Here is an 18725-nt window from a genome sequence, read left to right as displayed (position 1 = left end):
GCTAATGGAAAAGATCCTCCTGACTAATTATCGTGGATTGTTGGATTTTTATCCAACGGTTACAATTATTATAACTTTAAAGGGACTTCATGTTTGTAGCAGTTGGATAAAAATCCAACGGTCCACGATGATTGGTTAGGAGCAACCTCTCCATTAGCTCAGGAGAGGATCCAAATCCCAATAGTATAAAGATCAACTTCGGATCTTTGTATTAAAAAATCATGGACTAAAAAATTCGAATGATTCAATTTCAATCATACGATTCTTATTAACTCATTACATACTCTCACTTGATAAAAATTCTAAAAACTTGACCAATCCAGATCTTTCAGTCCGCAATCTTCAAATACAAACTTCTAGAATGAATCTCATCCGCATTCAATATGGGCATTATTTTTCTCAAACGGAATGGACCCCACACTGGAACGGATAGGAGCGGAGAGTGAGGGATCAAAGCTTTGGGGGGTCATCCTCCTAGCCTGTGACTCTCTGCACACTGCAGAAACACCAACCTCACTGTGCTGAGTAATAACCAATTCATGGCAATAACAAGTCGTTTCAAAAGGAATCACCAATTTGGAAATTTGTATTTTGCTTTGTCAAGTAAAGGTAAAAGGGTGTACAAGAGTAGGAAAAAAGATAGCACCCTCCAACCTATCCATTTCATTCCAAGATCTCCTCCCTACCCAAAAGTACAATAATATGGTACTGTGAGAGGTCCGAAATTGTACTATGCTTCGGTGTATTTTCAAGATCGTAACTTATTAGTCATTACATCTTGATAGTTAGACCGTTGATTAATGATTTAATGACTAAAATTTTCGGTATATTAACAAAGCCAAAACATAAAAGATTTAACAGTTGAAAAACATGATTTACACGGTATACCAAAGTTACTATTCGGTTCAAAACGTGGCCTACTTCATCGTTATGGCACAAACACACAAAAAACAACACTTGCCCATCCGTTGATTTTTCAGGCTCACCAAACTCCCACCGTTTGGTCTCACCCTCATCTATTTAGCCATAGTCCGAGTGCCACACAAAAGAGTCTCACCAAAATTAGAGCATACAGAGAAATTAAGGAGTCATTTCGTAGAAATTTTGTAGAAACATTCAATTTAGTAATACCTTTTTTTATCTGCAAGTAAAAAGTTTTAAATTCATATGTAACTTCGAGTTTGAATTCACATCTCTAGATTCTAGTCTAGTGTAAGTGTGCCTTTATGTCATATTAGATAGAGGAGTTGTGCGTGCAGCAGAGGTCGGTGTCCGGTCCAAACATGGAAATGGGGGCAGTGATGCCTCAATTCCAAGAGCGGGTCCCGTTGACATGTTACTAGAAAGGTAAAATTAAAAACAACCTCCACTTGCCGGTCACCTAATTAAAAATGTTAATCCCAATGGCATCAATCTTCTAATTTTTTTTTCCCAATTAAAGTATAAATATCATAAATAAATGTTGATAATAACGGAAGGGAAAGGATGCCTCTGTTGTATATTGCCATTATATCCTAGATCTATCATCCTATAGGTAGAGCCGTAGAGGCCCAGAGAGAGAGAGAGAGTTCTAGAGAGAGAAACATTGGAGAGAAAGAGAGAGCATTGAATTTTGGCAAGAGCAGCGAAAGACTTTCCAATTGCTGTGTTGTGTTCTGAAAGAAAGAGAAAGCACAAAGGAGAACGCAGAGCAATTGATGCAGTAAGAAAAGCAGAAGCAGAAGTACTTCTTACTCAGAGGCTGCAGAGTAATAAGGGAAATGGAAACATGCGAAAGACCAAGGTGACAAGCCCATCTGCTTCTTCCTAAATCCCACTCCTTTCCAAATCAAACCCCCCTTTTTCTTTCTCCACAAGTGCTTATTCGAGAAGCAGATTTCGAGAGAGGCTCGAAAATGGTGACTGGCTGGCGAAGGGCCTTCTGCACATCCATCACCAAAGACAGAAACTCAAAAGTGCTTATTGAGAAGCAGCAGCAACATTACAACAACGACAATCAGCAGAGCCCCAGAATCAACTCCAAATTTGGATTCTTTTCCATCCCTTCAACCACACGCCTCCAATCTCAATCCCAAGCTCAATCTGTAGTCTCCAGCCCCGGCCTCCGCTGCCGAACCACCGCCACCAACACCCCCACTTACTCGCTACCCAACTCCCCAAAACTCCAATGCAACGTCTCCTCCGCCGCCACAACCCCCAAAAAAGCCAGCAGCTACAGCCCTAGACTGCTTTTCCACTTCCAGCGATCCAACCCATCGTCCCCAAAATCCCCTTCCAGCTTCTCCCTCCTCAAGTCCACCCTACGCCTCTCCAAAGTAAGCTTCTTTTTCCACAATCCGCTTTTCATAATTTCCTTTTTTTTTTTCTTTTTTTTTTTTTATAAAAAAAAAACATAGGAAAAAAAATTCAACTTTTAGTACCAAAAACATTATAGTGACGATTCCTTTTCCTTCTTTTTGCAGAGTAGATGCGGAATCTGCTTACAGAGTGTGAAAAGCGGTCAGGGCACCGCCATTTTTACGGCGGAGTGCTCCCATTCCTTCCACTTCGCCTGCATCTCCGCCCACGTCAAGAAGAACAGCCTCCTCCTGTGCCCCGTCTGCAGTACCGCCTGGAAGGAGCTGCCGTTAATCTCCGTCCACAAACAACAAGCCCAACACAAACCGCCGCCCATTTCATCGCCCAAGAAGCCCAGAGACGTCAAGACTAAGCCTCTGAGAGTTTACAATGACGATGAGCCGCTTTCGTCCCCAACTTCCGGTTCCCGCTTCAACCCAATACCAGAAGAGAACGACGACGAAAACGAGGCCGTTGAATTCCAGGGTTTCTTTGTGAATACGAGTTCCAAGCCTCAATCGCGTTTTGCCTCGGCTGACCGGAATGTTAAGAATGTGGAGGTCAGTCTGTTGCCGGAATCGGCGGTTGTGGCTGTCGGGAGGAGTTATGAGACGCACGCGGTGGTTCTGAAGCTCAAAGCACCGCAAACCAATGAGTCCAAGACGGCGTCTTTAGAGCGTCGAGCTCCGATTGACTTGGTGACCGTGGTGGACGTGAGCGTAAGTGCGAGCAATGCGAAGATTCAGATGATGAAGCGAGCGATGCGACTTGTCGTTTCGTCGCTCCGCGACACCGACCGTCTCTCAATCGTCGCGTATTCCTCCACTTCGAAGAGGCTGCTACCGCTCCGGCGAATGACCTCTGCTGGTCGTCGTTCGGCGCGTCGGATTGTGGACGCGCTCTGTGGCGTCGGCGAGGGGATGTGTGTTAATGACGCGCTCAAGAAGGCCGCGAAGGTGATCCAAGACCGGCGCGAGAAAAACACCGTCGCGAGTATCATGCTTCTATTGGATGCCGTACAACCAGAAGCCACTCAGAAGCGATCTTATTCCCCCGTCGTGTCCTCCACGCGCCTCCCTCACCTCGACATCCCCGTCCACACCATCGCACTTGGGGATGGTTGCGACGACGAGCTAACGAAGTGCGTCGGAGGCTTACTACGCGTCATGGTCCAGGATCTCAGTCTCCAACTTGGTTTCGTTTCGGGTTCAAGCCCGGCCGAGATCGCCGCTGTGTATTCACTCACGGGTCGGCCCGCTGCTCTAGGATCCGGGTCGATCCGACTCGGAGATCTCTACGCCGGAGAGGAGCGAGAGTTGTTAGTCGAACTAAAAGTACCGGTTTCCGCCACCGGCGGGCCCCACTCATCCCAGAACGTGATGTCCGTGAGGTCCACACACAGGGACCCGTCGTCCAATGAGCTTGTGTATTCAAAAGAGCTGGTCCTCCTCGTACCTCGATCACAGACCGTCCGATCGTCATCGTCGAACCCAAACATCGAGCGGCTAAGGAACCTCCACGTGGCGGCAAGAGCGGTGGCGGAGTCGCGGAGGTTCGTGGAGAGGAGCAGCGACTTCTCGGGCGCGTACCACCTGCTATCGTCGGCGCGTACGTTGCTCGTGCAGTCGAGCTCGGCATCGGCGGAGGAGTTCCTCCGCGGCTTGGAGGGGGAGATGGCGGAGCTTCAGCGGCGGCGGCAGATTCAGCTGCTGGCGGAGGTTGAGGCGAAGCAAAGCAAGAAGGGATGCAATAATGGACACGCGGAGGAGAAGCAAGATCCGCTAACGCCGACGTCGGCTTGGCGCGCGGCTGAGAAATTGGCTAAGGTGGCTACGATGAGGAAGTCGATGAACAGAGTAAGCGACTTACACGGCTTCGAAAATGCCAGATTTTAGTTTAATTTATTTTTGATATATTTTGTAAGTGTAATACAAAAAGGAATATAATGATATTAAAAATTAAATGATGATGAGAAAAAATATTTCAAATAATGGGCCCAGGCCCATAATGGCAACAAGCAGTAACGGACGGCGTGGCCCTTTTGGAAGGGAGTGGATGGTGATAGTGATAGTCGAGAAAAAGAGAGAAAAAAGGAAAAAACATTGAACAAAACCCCACAAGAAAAAAATTATATGGAACGTTTTGTTGGTGGGGGTAACTCTTTTGGTTTTGTCTCTATCAATCAGTATATTCCCCACCAAAAACCCAAGGAGTTGTGCTTTATTAGTCGCATGGCGTCTTAGCCGTTGATGAAGGCGAGAGCTGCAGTGGGATCGATCATCATCAACGGCTATATCAGCATTTACATGCGACTGAAGCTAGCATTTCTTATACTTCAAACCCCAATAATGTGATATTTATTTAATCCATATATATATATATATTATGTAAAGGAGCAGAAGGGGATGGGTTATGGATTTTTTAAACGATGATGCATGTTTTTGTTTTTGGCTTTTTTTGGAAATGGTGGTTGGGTCTAATCAATAAAGAGGTGCAGGTGATAATGTATGGGTTCGGGTTTTGTAAGTTAGTCTGAGCTGGTGTGATGTTGGTGCGGTTTTTGGTGGGTTTAAAGACAAATTGGCCACCAAATGACTGACTCCATGACAAACAATCATGCTTTTGCAGCTGATGCCAAGGGCCAAAACAGTTTGAATATAGATTGTTTTTTTCTTTTTCTTTTCAATAATTCTATGCTGTTTCATAGTATACTTCTGGACTTTTCGATTGTATTTTTTGCATTTGCTTAAGAATTTTAGAGTTGAGGGGATTTGATTAGGCCTAATCAGTGTTCACCTTCTATGAACTAATTGGATTTTTTTTAACGGACACCAAGTGATTGATTTAATGAAAGGGGAATTTAGGACTAGATATGGATGATACATTGCATGTGTTCAAATTTGACTGCTTTTGGTCTTTTTTTTTTTTGGCTTATCATGTGTGGGGCACTTCTGAGATTTATTATCCTATTTTGTAAGGGTAGTGATTTATACATTCCTATCTTGCTTTAGCTATTAGATTGAATTAATCAAAAGAGAATCCGTAAATATAATTAAGCATAAGAGTGCAAAAGATTAAAAAGGAAATGCGAAAATCACTTCCTATTTTGTAAATCCCAATTCATTTGTTAGTTTATTATTTTGAAATTATTACATGTAGCTCAAGCTCAAGTAGATAAGACGTCTAACCATTCACCTGATGTCCTGTATTTGGATTCACCTTTCTCACTTGTATCACAAAAATAAAATATACATAAAATTAAAAACAAAAGGAGGAAAGGAAAGAGAGAGATGTGCACATGTTCCCTTTTCCATCATAATGTTAGGAGAGGAGGGTCATTCCCAATCAATGGAGATCCCACGATTGTCACAAATGAAATGGGGGTCATGAGAACTTGTTTGGATAGGATGCATGCACGTTACTTTAATACAAATTATATATAAGTATGCGTGTGTGTGTGTGTGTGTATGTATATAAGTTTGTATGATTGTATCACCACAACCACATTTAAGTTTCTGAATTGACATGCCATCTTCCCTACATATAACATATATTGGTTTGTGTGAATCTGCGTGATGCAACTATTATTGGCAAGGTCCTACAACTTGATATTTTTTTTTTTGAATAAATGATATGATCACACTATGGGGGAGAGGGGCGAGTTTAGCCTCATAATAGGCTAACAATAATGTTGTTCAAATTTGCTTTTGGCGAGAATCAAACTTAAGACCTCTCACTTGCAAATGAAAAGGAATATCACTAAATTGTAGTATTAAGTGGCTACAACTTGATATTTAAAACTCACTCAAATAACTTGTTTGCGGATATTCACTCTCCGAGAATGTCATTTTGTAATCAAACATCTATATTTTACAAAATGAGTGAAGAACGACAAACCAAGAGTATGAATTGTGTACATTGAAAGCTTGCGAGCAACCTGATTTACCAAAACAAACAGAAATGTTCTCTGGTCACCAAGTGAAAGCACATTCATTCATTCTCCACTTGTAATATCCAATCCAATTCTTAATCACCATACGACCAAGAGAACAAGACTCACAAAACAAAACTTGTAAATATATCAAGATGTCCAAATCTCCACCTTTAACCAGGAAATAATCACATGCTTCGTATAATTAAGAAATAATCTTCCCCTCCCCTGGAAGTAACTAGTAAGTAACTAATCACATGCTTATATTCATGGACCACTTACATTCCCATCATATTTACTCCTAATACTATGACTTGAGTTGCACGTTAGTAAAAAGTTAAAAAGGTAAAAATAATAAAAAGGTTCTCAAACACTTTAAAAGGCTAAATCTTTACATAAAGGGGAGGGAGGTGACAGTAACTTAAGCTTGCAAAAAGGGCTTTGATTTATTCTGAATCACTCTTCCTTCTTCCATGGTTCTCTTCTGGTCACTGGAAACACTTTTTAGGGGGAAACTCATCATTTCCTTAAATTTCGCACAATTTGGAAGCACTTTTTCCATGAGTGGCTGCTTTTTTTATTGCTGCTGCTGCTGCTGCTTTTCAAATGTGCTCATCTCAAAAGCACCACCAATATAATTTATATCCCAAAAGGCACATCCATATAAGCTTAACACTATAACTCTGCCTACATAATTCACCACCATGATATGATTACATGTGCGTGTGGAACTGTGGGGGTATCCTAGTTACCACAACGTGTGACATGAACAGGGATTCATAAGATTACGTAATTCGTTTGTTCGTGTTAGCGAGAAACAACTAAAGGATTAAACTATAGAATAAAACCGTTACTCTCTAGTGAAATAACAGTCCGGGTGATAACAGTATAGTTCACGGGTTCTTTCTTCAAAGCGGGGGTCTTTCGCTATGAATGGAGTTCAAGGGCTTATTTGTAAAGAACCCTCGTAAACATAAGAAATATCCAAGATGAATGAAACTTTTCTCAGATCATGGAGGCAACAAGAAAAGAGGAAAGAAGCCAAAAGTGCCACTCATTATCTTTCCGGAACAACAAACGAGATAAGAATCCAAAGATCTATCTAAAATTTGTTTGCTAAGACAAGAAATGGAGAAAGCTGACCTGATTGAATTACTAAAAGTACAAATTTACTCTGAGTTGTGTTGGTAAAACAGATACATATAAGAGAAAAGTGAGAAATTATTGAACAGCCTTTGTAGTATCGGGTCAACACTTAAGGCCGAAGCCCGAGGAGCCCGCTACAGTTTACATTTCCCAACAGGAGATAGCAGCAGAAGTATAACTTACTCAGAAGGATGAGGCAGCATGTCCTTGTCTTGGGATCCAGATCATGATGCATTCAAATTATTCACAGGGAAGCGGATTTCTTTAACCGCCGGCCAGTAAAAAGAATTTACTATTTACAACAAATGCTTCAACAAACCAAACAAACTGGCTTTTGACACGGCATAACCACACATCCTAACTACACAACACAGCATGACTAGTTTCCACAAGCTTTACCCAGTGTGCAAGAAACACGGTTGTAACTAGTTCCTTTTGCAGATACATCAGAAAACAAGCGGCCTACACTGTGCTGAATTGACATCAGAAGGACAGTATGGACATTTGAAAGATTTTGTACCGTTCTTTGACATCTTCGTAATAGACTGCTTGCAGAGCACATGTCCACATGACATCAACATAGGTGGATTTTCTTCTGTTGATTGTTCCTTTGATACTGGACACACAAAAATAGAATGGAAATGAAACTCACAGTCTAAATCCACTGGTACAGGCAACTGCTTCATAGACTGCCATTCCTGTCTCTTTCCTGCCATTACATTCATAAACTTGAGAAGAGGTGGCAAACCACGAATCCCTGCCTCCATGGTCACACTCAACGGGCTCTTGTAAGACTGACCCAGAATATTGCAGAACTGCCTGGTTAGCTCCCCTGTCACTTTGTCCCAATTGGCTTGTGATAATAAGTGAGAGTATGGGGAGTGTTCAAGCCTTCCAGTCCACAGAAGAGCCCCCATGAGCTTTTGTATTTCAACCATATGGTCGGAAGCAAAAGGAGCAAGACAAGCTTTTGAATACTGGAGAGCTCTATCTCTATTTCCCTTTTGCACTAATTCAACAAATTGCAGTCTGTGAAGTTTCAGTAATAGGTCTGATCCATTTGGTTTGAGTTTATCAGAGTTAAACATGGCCCAGTTCAGTGCTGGCTCTAGATTCCGATGTTTCATTGCATCAAGTATCCCAAACAATTCCTGAAACTGAGATTTCATAGCCGATGCAGATTCTGATTCCCCAGTCTCACTTGTAAAACAATCACCAACTTCGAATAGGCCCTGCCGATAGAAATGGCTGCCAATTATCTCATTGACTGTGTGGGTATCAAAGTCAATGTTTCTATAAGCCTTGGATATATCAGGAACGAATGATTTCTCCAGAATCTTTGGATACTTGCTAAGTGCTAGGTTCAGTTCCTTCTGTGTGCTTTCCAACTGACTGAGTGGAGCTATATCTTGTAACTTGGCTTTAAGATCGGCAAGTGCAGACTTACAATCAATCTGAGATTCACGATCATTAGATGATTGTAGCTTCTGTAATGTCTGCTTGATTTCTTTGTCGATCAGATCGAACATTTCTTGAGCTTTAGAGCTTGACAGTTTTTGTTTCTTTGTAACACGATCAAATGCATCTTTAATGGCAGTCAGCTCCATTTTTATTTATACTACTGTAGTGGTATCAGCAGTAGTTTGTGATGGGAAATTAAGATGAAGGGATCTGCACAAAAAAGAGGAAAGAGTTCTTTTAAGCTTAAAACGTTAAAGCATAGTGTACAACTGTATCTTATGAAAATGCACATGAGAAATCAAAGGCCTGATTGGAAACAGCCAAATACATTCCTATACACAGACATTAAGAAGCAACATAAATAAGGTTAGCTTAACTTCACATGAAATAGTTTATTCTCAAAACACGAATAGAGAAATACACACCAAAAAAAAAAAGGATAGGGCTTTTCACATTTAAGGCCTTGATAACATCACACTTTACAGAAAAATAGTTGAAACTCAATACTTTAGAGAAAGACTTAACTTACTTCGTAACACCATAGGAATTTCACAACTAAGAATCATTTAGAACATGACAAGTGGATAGATGAGGGTTTTTATTTTCCTTCTCCAATTGAGCTCTTCAAGTGTTGTTCTAAAAAATAAAATTAAAAAAACCTTATAGTTAGGGTGTTTTTCTAATTTACAAAATAACGATATGGAAGAATAATGGGTGCGAAAGTTCATATTGATGGCTTAAAGCAAACGAAATATTCTTACAATGAAAATCTTCGGCGAACACAGCTAATCAGGTGTCACAAATTTACCAAAATGTAGAAGAGTCCCTTGACTCATTCAAATGATATGGAAAATTGTATTTCTCACATATTTTGGATACCATGTGATTTATAAGTGGCTTTAGTCTCCCTATGCTTTATTTCCTCCCAACGGGAGATACAGATCAACCATATGAGTTTGGAGCTAGTTAGGCATTGAACCCGTGCAGCAAGAGCTATGTCGAAGTCATCTTACACACTAGAACAAACAAAGATTGACGGTGCATTTCCAAATTCTTTCCACATTTGTCTATTGCCCCCAAAAACAGACAGCCACCTTAACATACAATAATTTGGATATGCAGTGTACATAAAGTGAAAGAAGTATGGTATTTGTGCAAAATATAATGTGAGAGTTAATTCCCTACACTAATCGCCTTTCACATTAGCAAGGTAAAAAATAGAGAGCTTAAAACGGGTGAAAAATCCAAGTCAGTTAAAAGACTAGAATTAAACACTTGCACTTAATCAAGCTTCTTCTTGGTTGTTACTGGGGAATTGTAAATCATTTACAGACGTATTATGGCACGAGAATACTAGATATCCTCCCCAGATTACAAACTGGTTCAAGGGTCAACCATTTTTTTATTTTAATATTTTATACAGTTATGTTTTAAACTACTCCAATCTACAGGGAGAGAGATTTGAACTCAGATTCAATGGAGGGAGCACACTGTACTTGCCAACTAGCCTAATTCGCAGCGGAAATCAGCAATATGGTATGAAAAGGGAAAGCCTTGACATACTAAAAGAACCGAAAAATTCGACATGCTGGGTCAATTTTTTTTAGGGTAATTAACATAACACTAAGTATTACGATGGTTGAACAGCTAAACTGCTATATAGAGAAGTCCAATACAAGCTTTAAGATTTGTTTTTTCTTTTTATTTCAGAAATCAAGCGATCGATAATTCCCTCTCTTTGAGATTTCAAGTGATGCATATGAATTAAACTGATCAACGCAAACTAAAGATTCATTGAACAATCACATCGGCTATTACCTTCAATCTTTCATCTTTTCTAACTTGCACAATTGAAAGAAATTTCATATTTCTGTGCCGTGAGAGAGAGAGAGAGAGATACCTTGAGATGAATTCAAAGTTGGGAGAGTAGTAGCGAAGGGTATCTGCACATCAGCCGGATATATGGCGAAAGAGAGTTGCAGATCGGCGAAAGAGATGGCGAATATGTGTGATTTAGGTTTTGTCAGTTGAAGTTCTAGGGCTCGATTTTGTAAGAACAATGACTATAAAGGGTAACACGCTACCAAAACTCTGTTTTATTTTTATTTTTCCCCGGATAATATTTTCTACTCTAAACACTTCATGGTCGATTAATAGAATTTCGTGTTTATAATCCAAAACAATTCATATTATATATTATTGTAAAAAAAAATCATCTCTGCAAAAAGAAAAAAAAAATCAAGTAAAGCTAAAGTCGTTTAGTCAATAAACTATAACAAATAAATAAACGTTGTCACATCTCGACCTGGGCGGGACCATTTACCGGGCCCGACTCTACTGTAGCACGATATTGTCTGCTTTGAACCCCGACCACACCCTCATGGTTTTGTTTTTGGAAACTCACACGAGAACTTCCCGATGGATCACCCATCTTGGGAATGCTCTCGCGCGCTACTCGCTTAACTTCGGAGTTTTCATGGAACCTGAAGCCAGTGAGCTCCCAAAAGGCCTTGTGCTAGATAAAGATGAGAATATAAATATAAGGATCACTCCCCTAGGCGATGTGGGATGTCACAATCCACCCCCTTAGGGGCCCGATGTCCTCGTCGGCACACACGCGACCAGGGTTAAGCTTTGATACCAAATTGTCACATCCCGGTCCGGGCAGGACCACTTCCCAGGGGGGACCACTTCCCGGGCCAAACTCTACCGTAGCACGATATTGCCTCAACCACGCCCTCATGGTTTTGTTTTTGGGAACTCACACGAGAACTTCCCGATGGGTCACCCATCCTGGGAATGCTCTCGTGCGCTACTCGCTTAACTTTGGAGTTCCCATGGAACCCGAAGCCAGTGAGCTCCCAAAAGGCCTCGTGCTAGGTAGAGATGAGAATATACATATAAGGATCACTCCCCTGGGCGATGTGGGATGTCACAATCCACCCTCCTTAGGGGTCCAACGTCCTCGTCGGCATACACGCGACCAGGTTTAGGCTCTAATACCAAATTGTCACATCCAGGCCTGGGGCGGATCACTTCCCAGCCCCGCTCCACCACAGTAGCACGATATTGTCCGCCTTGGGCTTACCATTCCCTCACGGTTTTGTTTTTGGGAACTCACGAGCAACTTCCCAGTGGGTCACCCATCATGGGATTACTCTATCCCCCTTCTCGCTTAACTTCGGAGTTCCTACAGAACTCGAAGCTAGTGAGCTCCCAAAAGGCCTCGTGCTAGGTAGAGATGAGAATATACATATAATAATCACTCCCCTGGGCGATGTGGGATGTCACAGACGTTTTGTAATGCTTTTACCGAATTCGTCCAATTGTTTTTATATAGTTCAATGGGTAAATTTTTAAGATTTTATTGATAATAAAAGCTATACATAATGCTTTATAATATTAACGGTTTCGATCATAGACACAAAGTTTTGTAAATCACTCACGAAATATTTCAAGGAGGAACGCCAAGTTAATTCCTTTTTCTTTTGTTTACCCTTTTTCTGCTTTTTGTTTGTTAAAAAAAAAAAAATTATTTGTTTCATCTTGGTAACTTGAAAATAAATCAAAGGATATAAGCCTAGGGGTGTTTTTGGACGGATCGAACCGGAAATAACACTTTCAATTCTCATTTCAAAATTTTGGAACGGGATCGGATTTTCAGAATCGGAGTAATTCTAAAAATTTTAAAAATTCACATCATTTATATTTTTTGATATTTCTTTGAACTTCCTCATAAATGCAATTTCTTGTATTTTCTTAATATTTAGTACATACTTGTGTATAAATTCAATTAACTTTTTGGTGTACTGGTAGGTTTATCCTTTTTTTAATATATATATATATATATATATATATATGTGTGTGCGCCATTTAGAACAACGGTCTAATGGTATTCCTCATTATAGTTTACATGACCCAAATGATGCAGCTTTGTAATATCGGGTCAACACTTAGGCCCCAAAGCCTGAGGCGCACATTAGAGTTTACATGACCCAGCAGGAGCAGTATAACTTACTCAGACGGATGAGGCAGCATGTCCTTGTCTTGGGGTCCAGATCATGATGCATTCAAATTAGCCCCAGGGGAAGTGGAGTTCTTTAACCGCCGGCCAGTAAAAGGAATTTTCTGTTTACAACAAATGCATCAACAAACCAAACAAACCGGCTTTTGACACTTTTGACACGGCACCATAACCACATATCGTAACTACACAACACAGCATGACTAGTTTCTACAAGCTGAACCCAGTTTGGGGAGAAACACGGTTGCAACTAGTTCCTTTTGCAGATGCATCAGAAAACAAGCGGCCTACACTGAACGGAATTGACATCGGAAGGACAGTATGGACACTTGAAAGATTTTGTACCGTTTTTTGACATCTTCGTAATAGACTGCTTGCAGAGCACATGTCCACATGACATCAACATAGGCAGATTTTCTTCTGTTGATTGTTCCTTTGATACTGGACACACAAAAATAGAATGGAAATGAAACTCACGGTCTAACTCCACTGGTACAGGTAACTGCTTCATAGACTGCCATTCCTGTCTCTTTCCTGCCATTACATTCATAAACTTGAGAAGAGGTGGCAAACCCTGAATCCCTGCCTCCATTGTCACACTCAACGGGCTCTTGTAAGACTGACCCAGAATATTGCAGAACTGCCTGGTTAGCTCCCCCGTCACTTTGTCCCAATTGGCTGGTGATAATAAGTGAGAGTATGGGGAGTGCTCAAGCCTTCCAGTCCACAGAAGACCCCCCATGAGCTTTTGTATTTCAGCCATATGGTCAGAAGCAAAGGGAGCAAGACAAGTTTTTGAATACTGGAGAGCCCCATCTCTATTTCCGTTTTGCACTATTTCGACAAATTGCAGACTGTGAAGTTTCAGTAATAGGTCTGATCCATTTGGTTTGAGTTTATCAGAGTTGGTCATGGCCCAGTTCAGTGCTGGCTCTAGATTCCGATGTTTCATTGCTTCAACTATCCCAAACAATTCCTGAAACTGAGATTTCATAGCGGCTGCAGATTCTGATTCCTCAGTCTCATTTATAAAACAGTCACCAACTTCGAATAGGCCCTGCCGATAGAAATGGCTGCCAATTATCTCATTAACTGTGTGGGTATCAAAGTCAATGTTTCTATAAGCCTTGGATATATCAGGAATGCAGGATTTCTCCAGAATCTTTGGATACTTGCTAAGTGCTAGGTTCAGTTCCTTCTGCGTGCTTTCCAACTGACTGAGTGGAGCTATATCTTTTAACTTGGCTTTAAGTTCAGCAAGAGCAGACTTACAATCAATCTGAGATTCACAATCATTAGATGATTGTAGCTTCTGTAATGTCTGCTTGATTTCTTTGTCGATCAGGTCGAACACTTCTTGAGCTTTAGAACTTGACAGCTTTTGTTTCTTTGTAACACGATCAAATGCATCTTTAATGGTGGTCAGCTCCATTTTTATTTATACCACTGTATCGGTATCAGCAGTAGTTTGGGATGAGAAATGAATGAACGGATCTACAAAAAAAGAGGAAAGAATTCCTACAAGCTTAAAACGTTAAAGCATAGCGTACAACTGTATCTGATAAAAATGCACACGAGAAATCAAAGGCCTGATTGGAAACTGCCAAATAAGTTCCTATACACAGACATTAAGAAACAACATAAATAAGGCTAGATTAACTTCACATGAAATAGTTTATTCTCAAAACACGAAAAGAGAAATACACCCCAAAAAAAAGGATAGGGCTTTTCACATTTAAGCCCTTGATAACATCACACTTAACAGTTAAAACTCAATACTTCAGAGAAAAAAATTAACTTACTTCGTAATTCCATAGGAATTTCACAACTAAGAATTATTTAGAACAGGACAAGTGGGTAGACAAGGGTTTTTATTTTCTTTCTCCAATTGAGGTGTTTTCTAATTTACAAAATAACAATATGGGAATATAATGGGCATCAAAGTTCATATTGATGGCTTAAAGCAAACGAAAAATTCTTACAAGGAAAATCTTCGGCGAACACAGGTAATCAGGTGTCACAAATTTATCAAAATGTAGAAGAGTCCCTTGACTCATTCAAATGATATGGAAAATCGTATTTCTCACATATTTTGGATACCATGTGATCTATAAGTGGCTTTAGTCTCCCTATGCTTTGTTTCCTCCCAACGGGGATACACATCAACCATATGAGTTCGGAGCTAGTTAGGCATTGGACCCATACGGCAAGGGCAATGGCATAAGTCATCTTACACACTAGAACAAACAAAGACTGACAGTGTATTTCCAAATTCTTTCCACAGTTGTCTATTGCCCCCAAAAACATACAGCCACCTTAACATACAATAATTTGGATATACAGTGTACATAAAGTGAAAGAACTATGGGATTTCTGTAAAATATAACGAGAGAGTTAATTCCCTACACTAATCGCCTTTCGAGTTAGGAAGGTAAAAATCAGAGAGCTTAAAAGGGTTAAAAATCTAAGTCCATTAAAAGATTTTGAATAATCACTTGCACTTATTTAGGCTTCTTCTTGGTTGTTACTAGGAAATTGTAAATCATTTACAGGCGTATTATGGCACGGGAATTCTATGATATTTTGTACGGCTATGTTTTAAACTACTCTAATCTACAGGGAGAGAGATTTGAACTCAGATTCAATGGAGGGAGCACACTGTACTGGCCAACTAGCCTAATCCGCAGCGGAAATCAGCAATATGGTAGGAAGAGGGAAAGCCTTGACATATAAAAAGAACCTAATTCGACATGTTGGGTCAATTTTTTTAGGGTAATTAACGTAATACCAAGTATAAAATACGATGATTGAACACCAACAGCAACACTGCCATATAGAGAAGTCCAATACAAGTTTGAAGCTTTTTTTCTTTTTGTTTCAGAAATCAAGCGATCGATAATTCTCTCTCTTTGAGATTTCAAGTGATGCATATGAATTAAATTGATTAACGGAAACTAAATATTCATTGAACAATCACATCTGCTATTACGTTAAATCTTTCATCTTTTTTAACTTGCATAATTGAAAGACATTTCATATTTCTGTGCCGTGAGAGAGAGAGAGAGTACCGTGAGATGAATTCGAAGTTGGGAGAGTAGCGAAGGGTTTCTGCACATCAGCCGGAGATATGGCGAAGGAGAGTTGCAGATCAGCGTCAGAGATGGTGGATATGTGTGATTTAGGTTTTGTCAGATAAAATTCTTAGGGGTCGATTTTGTAAGAACAATTATTAGAAAGGGTAAAACGGTACCAAAACTCTGTTTTATTTTTATTTTCTCAGAGTAATATTTTTCTTTGAATAATGGTTAGCTCATCAATGTTGAGGAAGGATTCATACTCTAAACACTCCATAGACGATTTACATAATTTCGTGTTTATAATTCAAAATAATTCGTATTATATATTATTGTGTAAAAAATCATCTATGAAAAAAAAAAAATTAAGTAAAGCTAAGGTTGTTTAGTGATAACTTGTAACAAATAGATTGACAGTTTGTAATACTTTTATCAAAATTGTTTATTATTTTTATATAGTTTAATGGCTAGATTTTTTTTTTATATTTTATTGATTTTTTGTAGAAAAAAAGCTTTATATAGTGATTTATAATCTTGACGATTTCGATTATAGACACAAAGTTTCATGAATTAGTCACGAAATATTTCAAGGAGGAGCATTTGTTTACCCATTTTCTGCTTTCTGTTTGTTGAAAAAAAAAAAATTATTTATCTGATCTTGGCTTCTTGTAAATAAATCAAAGGATATAGGCCTAGGGGTGTTTTTGGAAGGATTGAACCGGATATAACATTTCAATTTCGTTTTAAATTTTGGAATCGAATTGGATTATTTATATTCAAATTTTCAGAATTGAAGGAATTCTAAAAATTTCGAAAATTCAAATCATTTATATTTTTTAATATATTTGGACTTTCTCATACTTGCAGTTTTTTGTATTTTCTTAATATTTGGTATATGCTTATGTATAAATTCAATTAAGTTTTTGGTATACTAGTAGGTTTATCCTTTTTAATATATATATATATAAAAGTGTATACTAGTAGAGCTTCAGTGCTACCATCACCTTCTTTTTGCCGTCTACCTTTATTGACAATGTTGCTCGTGGTCATTGGACGTTGGTTCTCTTAACTTCGTGTTTGTGCTCGGATAGATGATTGGGGTTGGATGATGAGATCGACAAGGAGATGCTTGGTTGGGGATATGGATTTGTGCTGGTCGAGATGCACTGGAAATCTCAGTTTTGTTAGCCCCTCTTCTTTTTTTTTTTTTTTTTTTTTTTTTTTTTTTTTTTTGAGCCTCAACTTTTGGTTGGGTTCTTTTTTGGTTTGTGTGGGTGGTCCACTCTTGCATGTTTGTGCTTTTTGGTCTTTGAGTCTTTGTACTGTAATTTGTGTTGTTGGTAATGAATTTTACCTTTGTAAAAAAAAAAAAAAAAAAAAACTTGAATTTGATAAAACGTATTCATATCCCATCTTTCTCGATTGACATGTAGCCAATTATTACATATAATTTGGGGCCACTGAGGGATATGAATTTGATCTCCTCCAAGCTTGGAACTCCCACCATCTTCTGTTTTGTTTATTTATTTCTTCAAGAAATAGAAATATATAGTAGCCACCTCCCCCCAAACCAGACAAATGTTGGCCATACCATATTATATTCATACTTCCATTCCTCCAGTTTGACACATCAATGTCACAATAAACATATAATTGCCTCTACCACATAGTCCCTTCCCAGTTGTTTTTTCTTTTTTTATTTTTTTATTAAGAGGAGAGGGAGAGTTCAAAATATTACATTAATCTAGAAAAAGAGAAAATTTTGAACTTAGAATACATAGGTAGAAACCCAGCACTATTCTCGGTTGGTTACTTTTCTTTCCTCCTCTAAATTAAAGCCACTACCAAACCTCACCTTGTCAATTCAAGAAGCATAGTCTTGTAAGTTTCCCTCCATGATTGTTAGATTATGGTTTATTTGAATTGTGAAGTGTGATATGCAGATCAATATAAAGTTAATTAATCAAGACAAAAATGGATCTATAATTGTTACACATTACTTTCTCCATATGATTGCAATGCACAAAGAGAGTTTAAATGTATTATCTATGATATTTATCTTAATGACAACCACGAGGCTTATGATAGTGGGAGCAATACAATTAGGGGGCGTTTGTTTGACCGGATTAGAGGGGATTGGACTAGACTAGACTAATTGCTAGTTTAGTCTCATGTTTGGTTTGCACAAGGATTAGGTTTAATGGGTTTAGGGGGGACTCGCTCAGATTAATGGCTTCGCTAGGAGTTCTTAGCGAAGAACCCCAAATTCGGCCGGACTCGTAAGACCTTTGCGAGAGAGAACCTCGCTCATCCTGCGAGAGAGAGAGTTGTCGCACATCGCTCCCTGCTTGCCCTGCTCCCTCATCCTCGTCCTCCTCAACCTCATCTCTACATCCTGCTTGCCCTCATCTGCATCCTGCTCGTCCTTACCTACTCCTCTTGCCTGGTAAACTTCGAATCTTTGATTTATTTCTTCGATTTGTTTTGCAGTTTGTGATATTACTGAGCATTATTTGATTTAGTTGTTTTGGGTTTGAGAAATTTTCAATAATAGACCTCCGCACTTGAACAAATTAGGGTTTTGATTCTTAGGGTCAATTTGCAGATTAAGATTGGACAGTTTGGAATCAGTTGCTGCCTAATTTTTAGTGTTTGGGATTCTTCCATTTGGTTTTGTTTTCTCACTTGGGTTGTAGATCGTGATTTGTATTGGATAAGATGCAGAAGTTACGCTTGAAGAGATCTTTATACT

General features: G+C 39.4%; 3 protein-coding genes across 8 annotated transcripts; 1 reads left to right on the top strand and 2 right to left on the bottom strand.

Moving 5' to 3' along the window:
• The first annotated feature begins 1863 nt into the window (after positions 1-1863).
• LOC103936404 (probable E3 ubiquitin-protein ligase EDA40) lies at positions 1864-4303 on the top strand. Its single transcript, XM_048570624.1, has 2 exons — positions 1864-2315; positions 2463-4303. Exons 1-2 carry the CDS (start codon positions 1896-1898, stop codon positions 4230-4232), a joined length of 2190 nt encoding a protein of 729 aa, XP_048426581.1. The 5' UTR covers positions 1864-1895; the 3' UTR covers positions 4233-4303.
• A 3094-nt stretch (positions 4304-7397) lies between these two features.
• Positions 7398-10946, bottom strand: LOC103936402 (protein RMD5 homolog). 2 transcript variants are annotated; one of them, XM_048570620.1, is made up of 3 exons: positions 10776-10946; positions 9405-9511; positions 7398-9085 (listed from the first exon to the last, which is right to left on the bottom strand). In XM_048570620.1, exon 3 carries the CDS (start codon positions 9019-9021, stop codon positions 7861-7863), a length of 1161 nt encoding a protein of 386 aa, XP_048426577.1. In that variant the 5' UTR covers positions 9022-9085; positions 9405-9511; positions 10776-10946; the 3' UTR covers positions 7398-7860. The 2 variants fall into 2 exon arrangements, with proteins under 2 accessions (XP_048426577.1, XP_009344510.1); XM_009346235.3 differs by lacking the exon at positions 9405-9511 and having other exon boundaries at positions 10776-10945.
• A 1765-nt stretch (positions 10947-12711) lies between these two features.
• LOC103936403 (protein RMD5 homolog) lies at positions 12712-16123 on the bottom strand. 5 transcript variants are annotated; one of them, XM_018644783.2, is made up of 3 exons: positions 15968-16116; positions 14450-14514; positions 12712-14345 (listed from the first exon to the last, which is right to left on the bottom strand). In XM_018644783.2, exon 3 carries the CDS (start codon positions 14329-14331, stop codon positions 13171-13173), a length of 1161 nt encoding a protein of 386 aa, XP_018500299.1. In that variant the 5' UTR covers positions 14332-14345; positions 14450-14514; positions 15968-16116; the 3' UTR covers positions 12712-13170. The 5 variants fall into 5 exon arrangements, with proteins under 5 accessions (XP_018500299.1, XP_018500296.1, XP_018500298.1 ...); XM_018644780.2 differs by lacking the exon at positions 14450-14514 and having other exon boundaries at positions 12712-14393; positions 15968-16123; XM_018644782.2 differs by lacking the exon at positions 14450-14514 and having other exon boundaries at positions 15968-16122.
• Between the last annotated feature and the right edge of the window lie 2602 nt (positions 16124-18725).

The sequence above is a fragment of a genome, unplaced genomic scaffold (assembly GCF_019419815.1).
Source record: "Pyrus x bretschneideri cultivar Hongxiangsu unplaced genomic scaffold, Pyrus_bretschneideri_v1 Contig102, whole genome shotgun sequence".
NCBI lineage: Eukaryota > Viridiplantae > Streptophyta > Magnoliopsida > Rosales > Rosaceae > Pyrus > Pyrus x bretschneideri.
The sequence above is the reverse complement of the archived record's forward strand: the minus strand, read 5'-3'. Positions and strand labels throughout refer to the sequence as shown.

Bases quoted from the DNA above. Each gene is read 5' to 3' on its own strand.
- LOC103936404 (XM_048570624.1), top strand. From the start codon at position 1,896: ATGGTGACTGGCTGGCGAAGGGCCTTCTGCACATCCATCACCAAAGAC. The intron at 2,316-2,462 runs GTAAGCTTCTTT...TTCTTTTTGCAG, and splicing joins CCACCCTACGCCTCTCCAAA to AGTAGATGCGGAATCTGCTT.
- LOC103936403 (XM_018644780.2), bottom strand. From the start codon at position 14,331: ATGGAGCTGACCACCATTAAAGATGCATTTGATCGTGTTACAAAGAAA.
- LOC103936402 (XM_048570620.1), bottom strand. From the start codon at position 9,021: ATGGAGCTGACTGCCATTAAAGATGCATTTGATCGTGTTACAAAGAAA.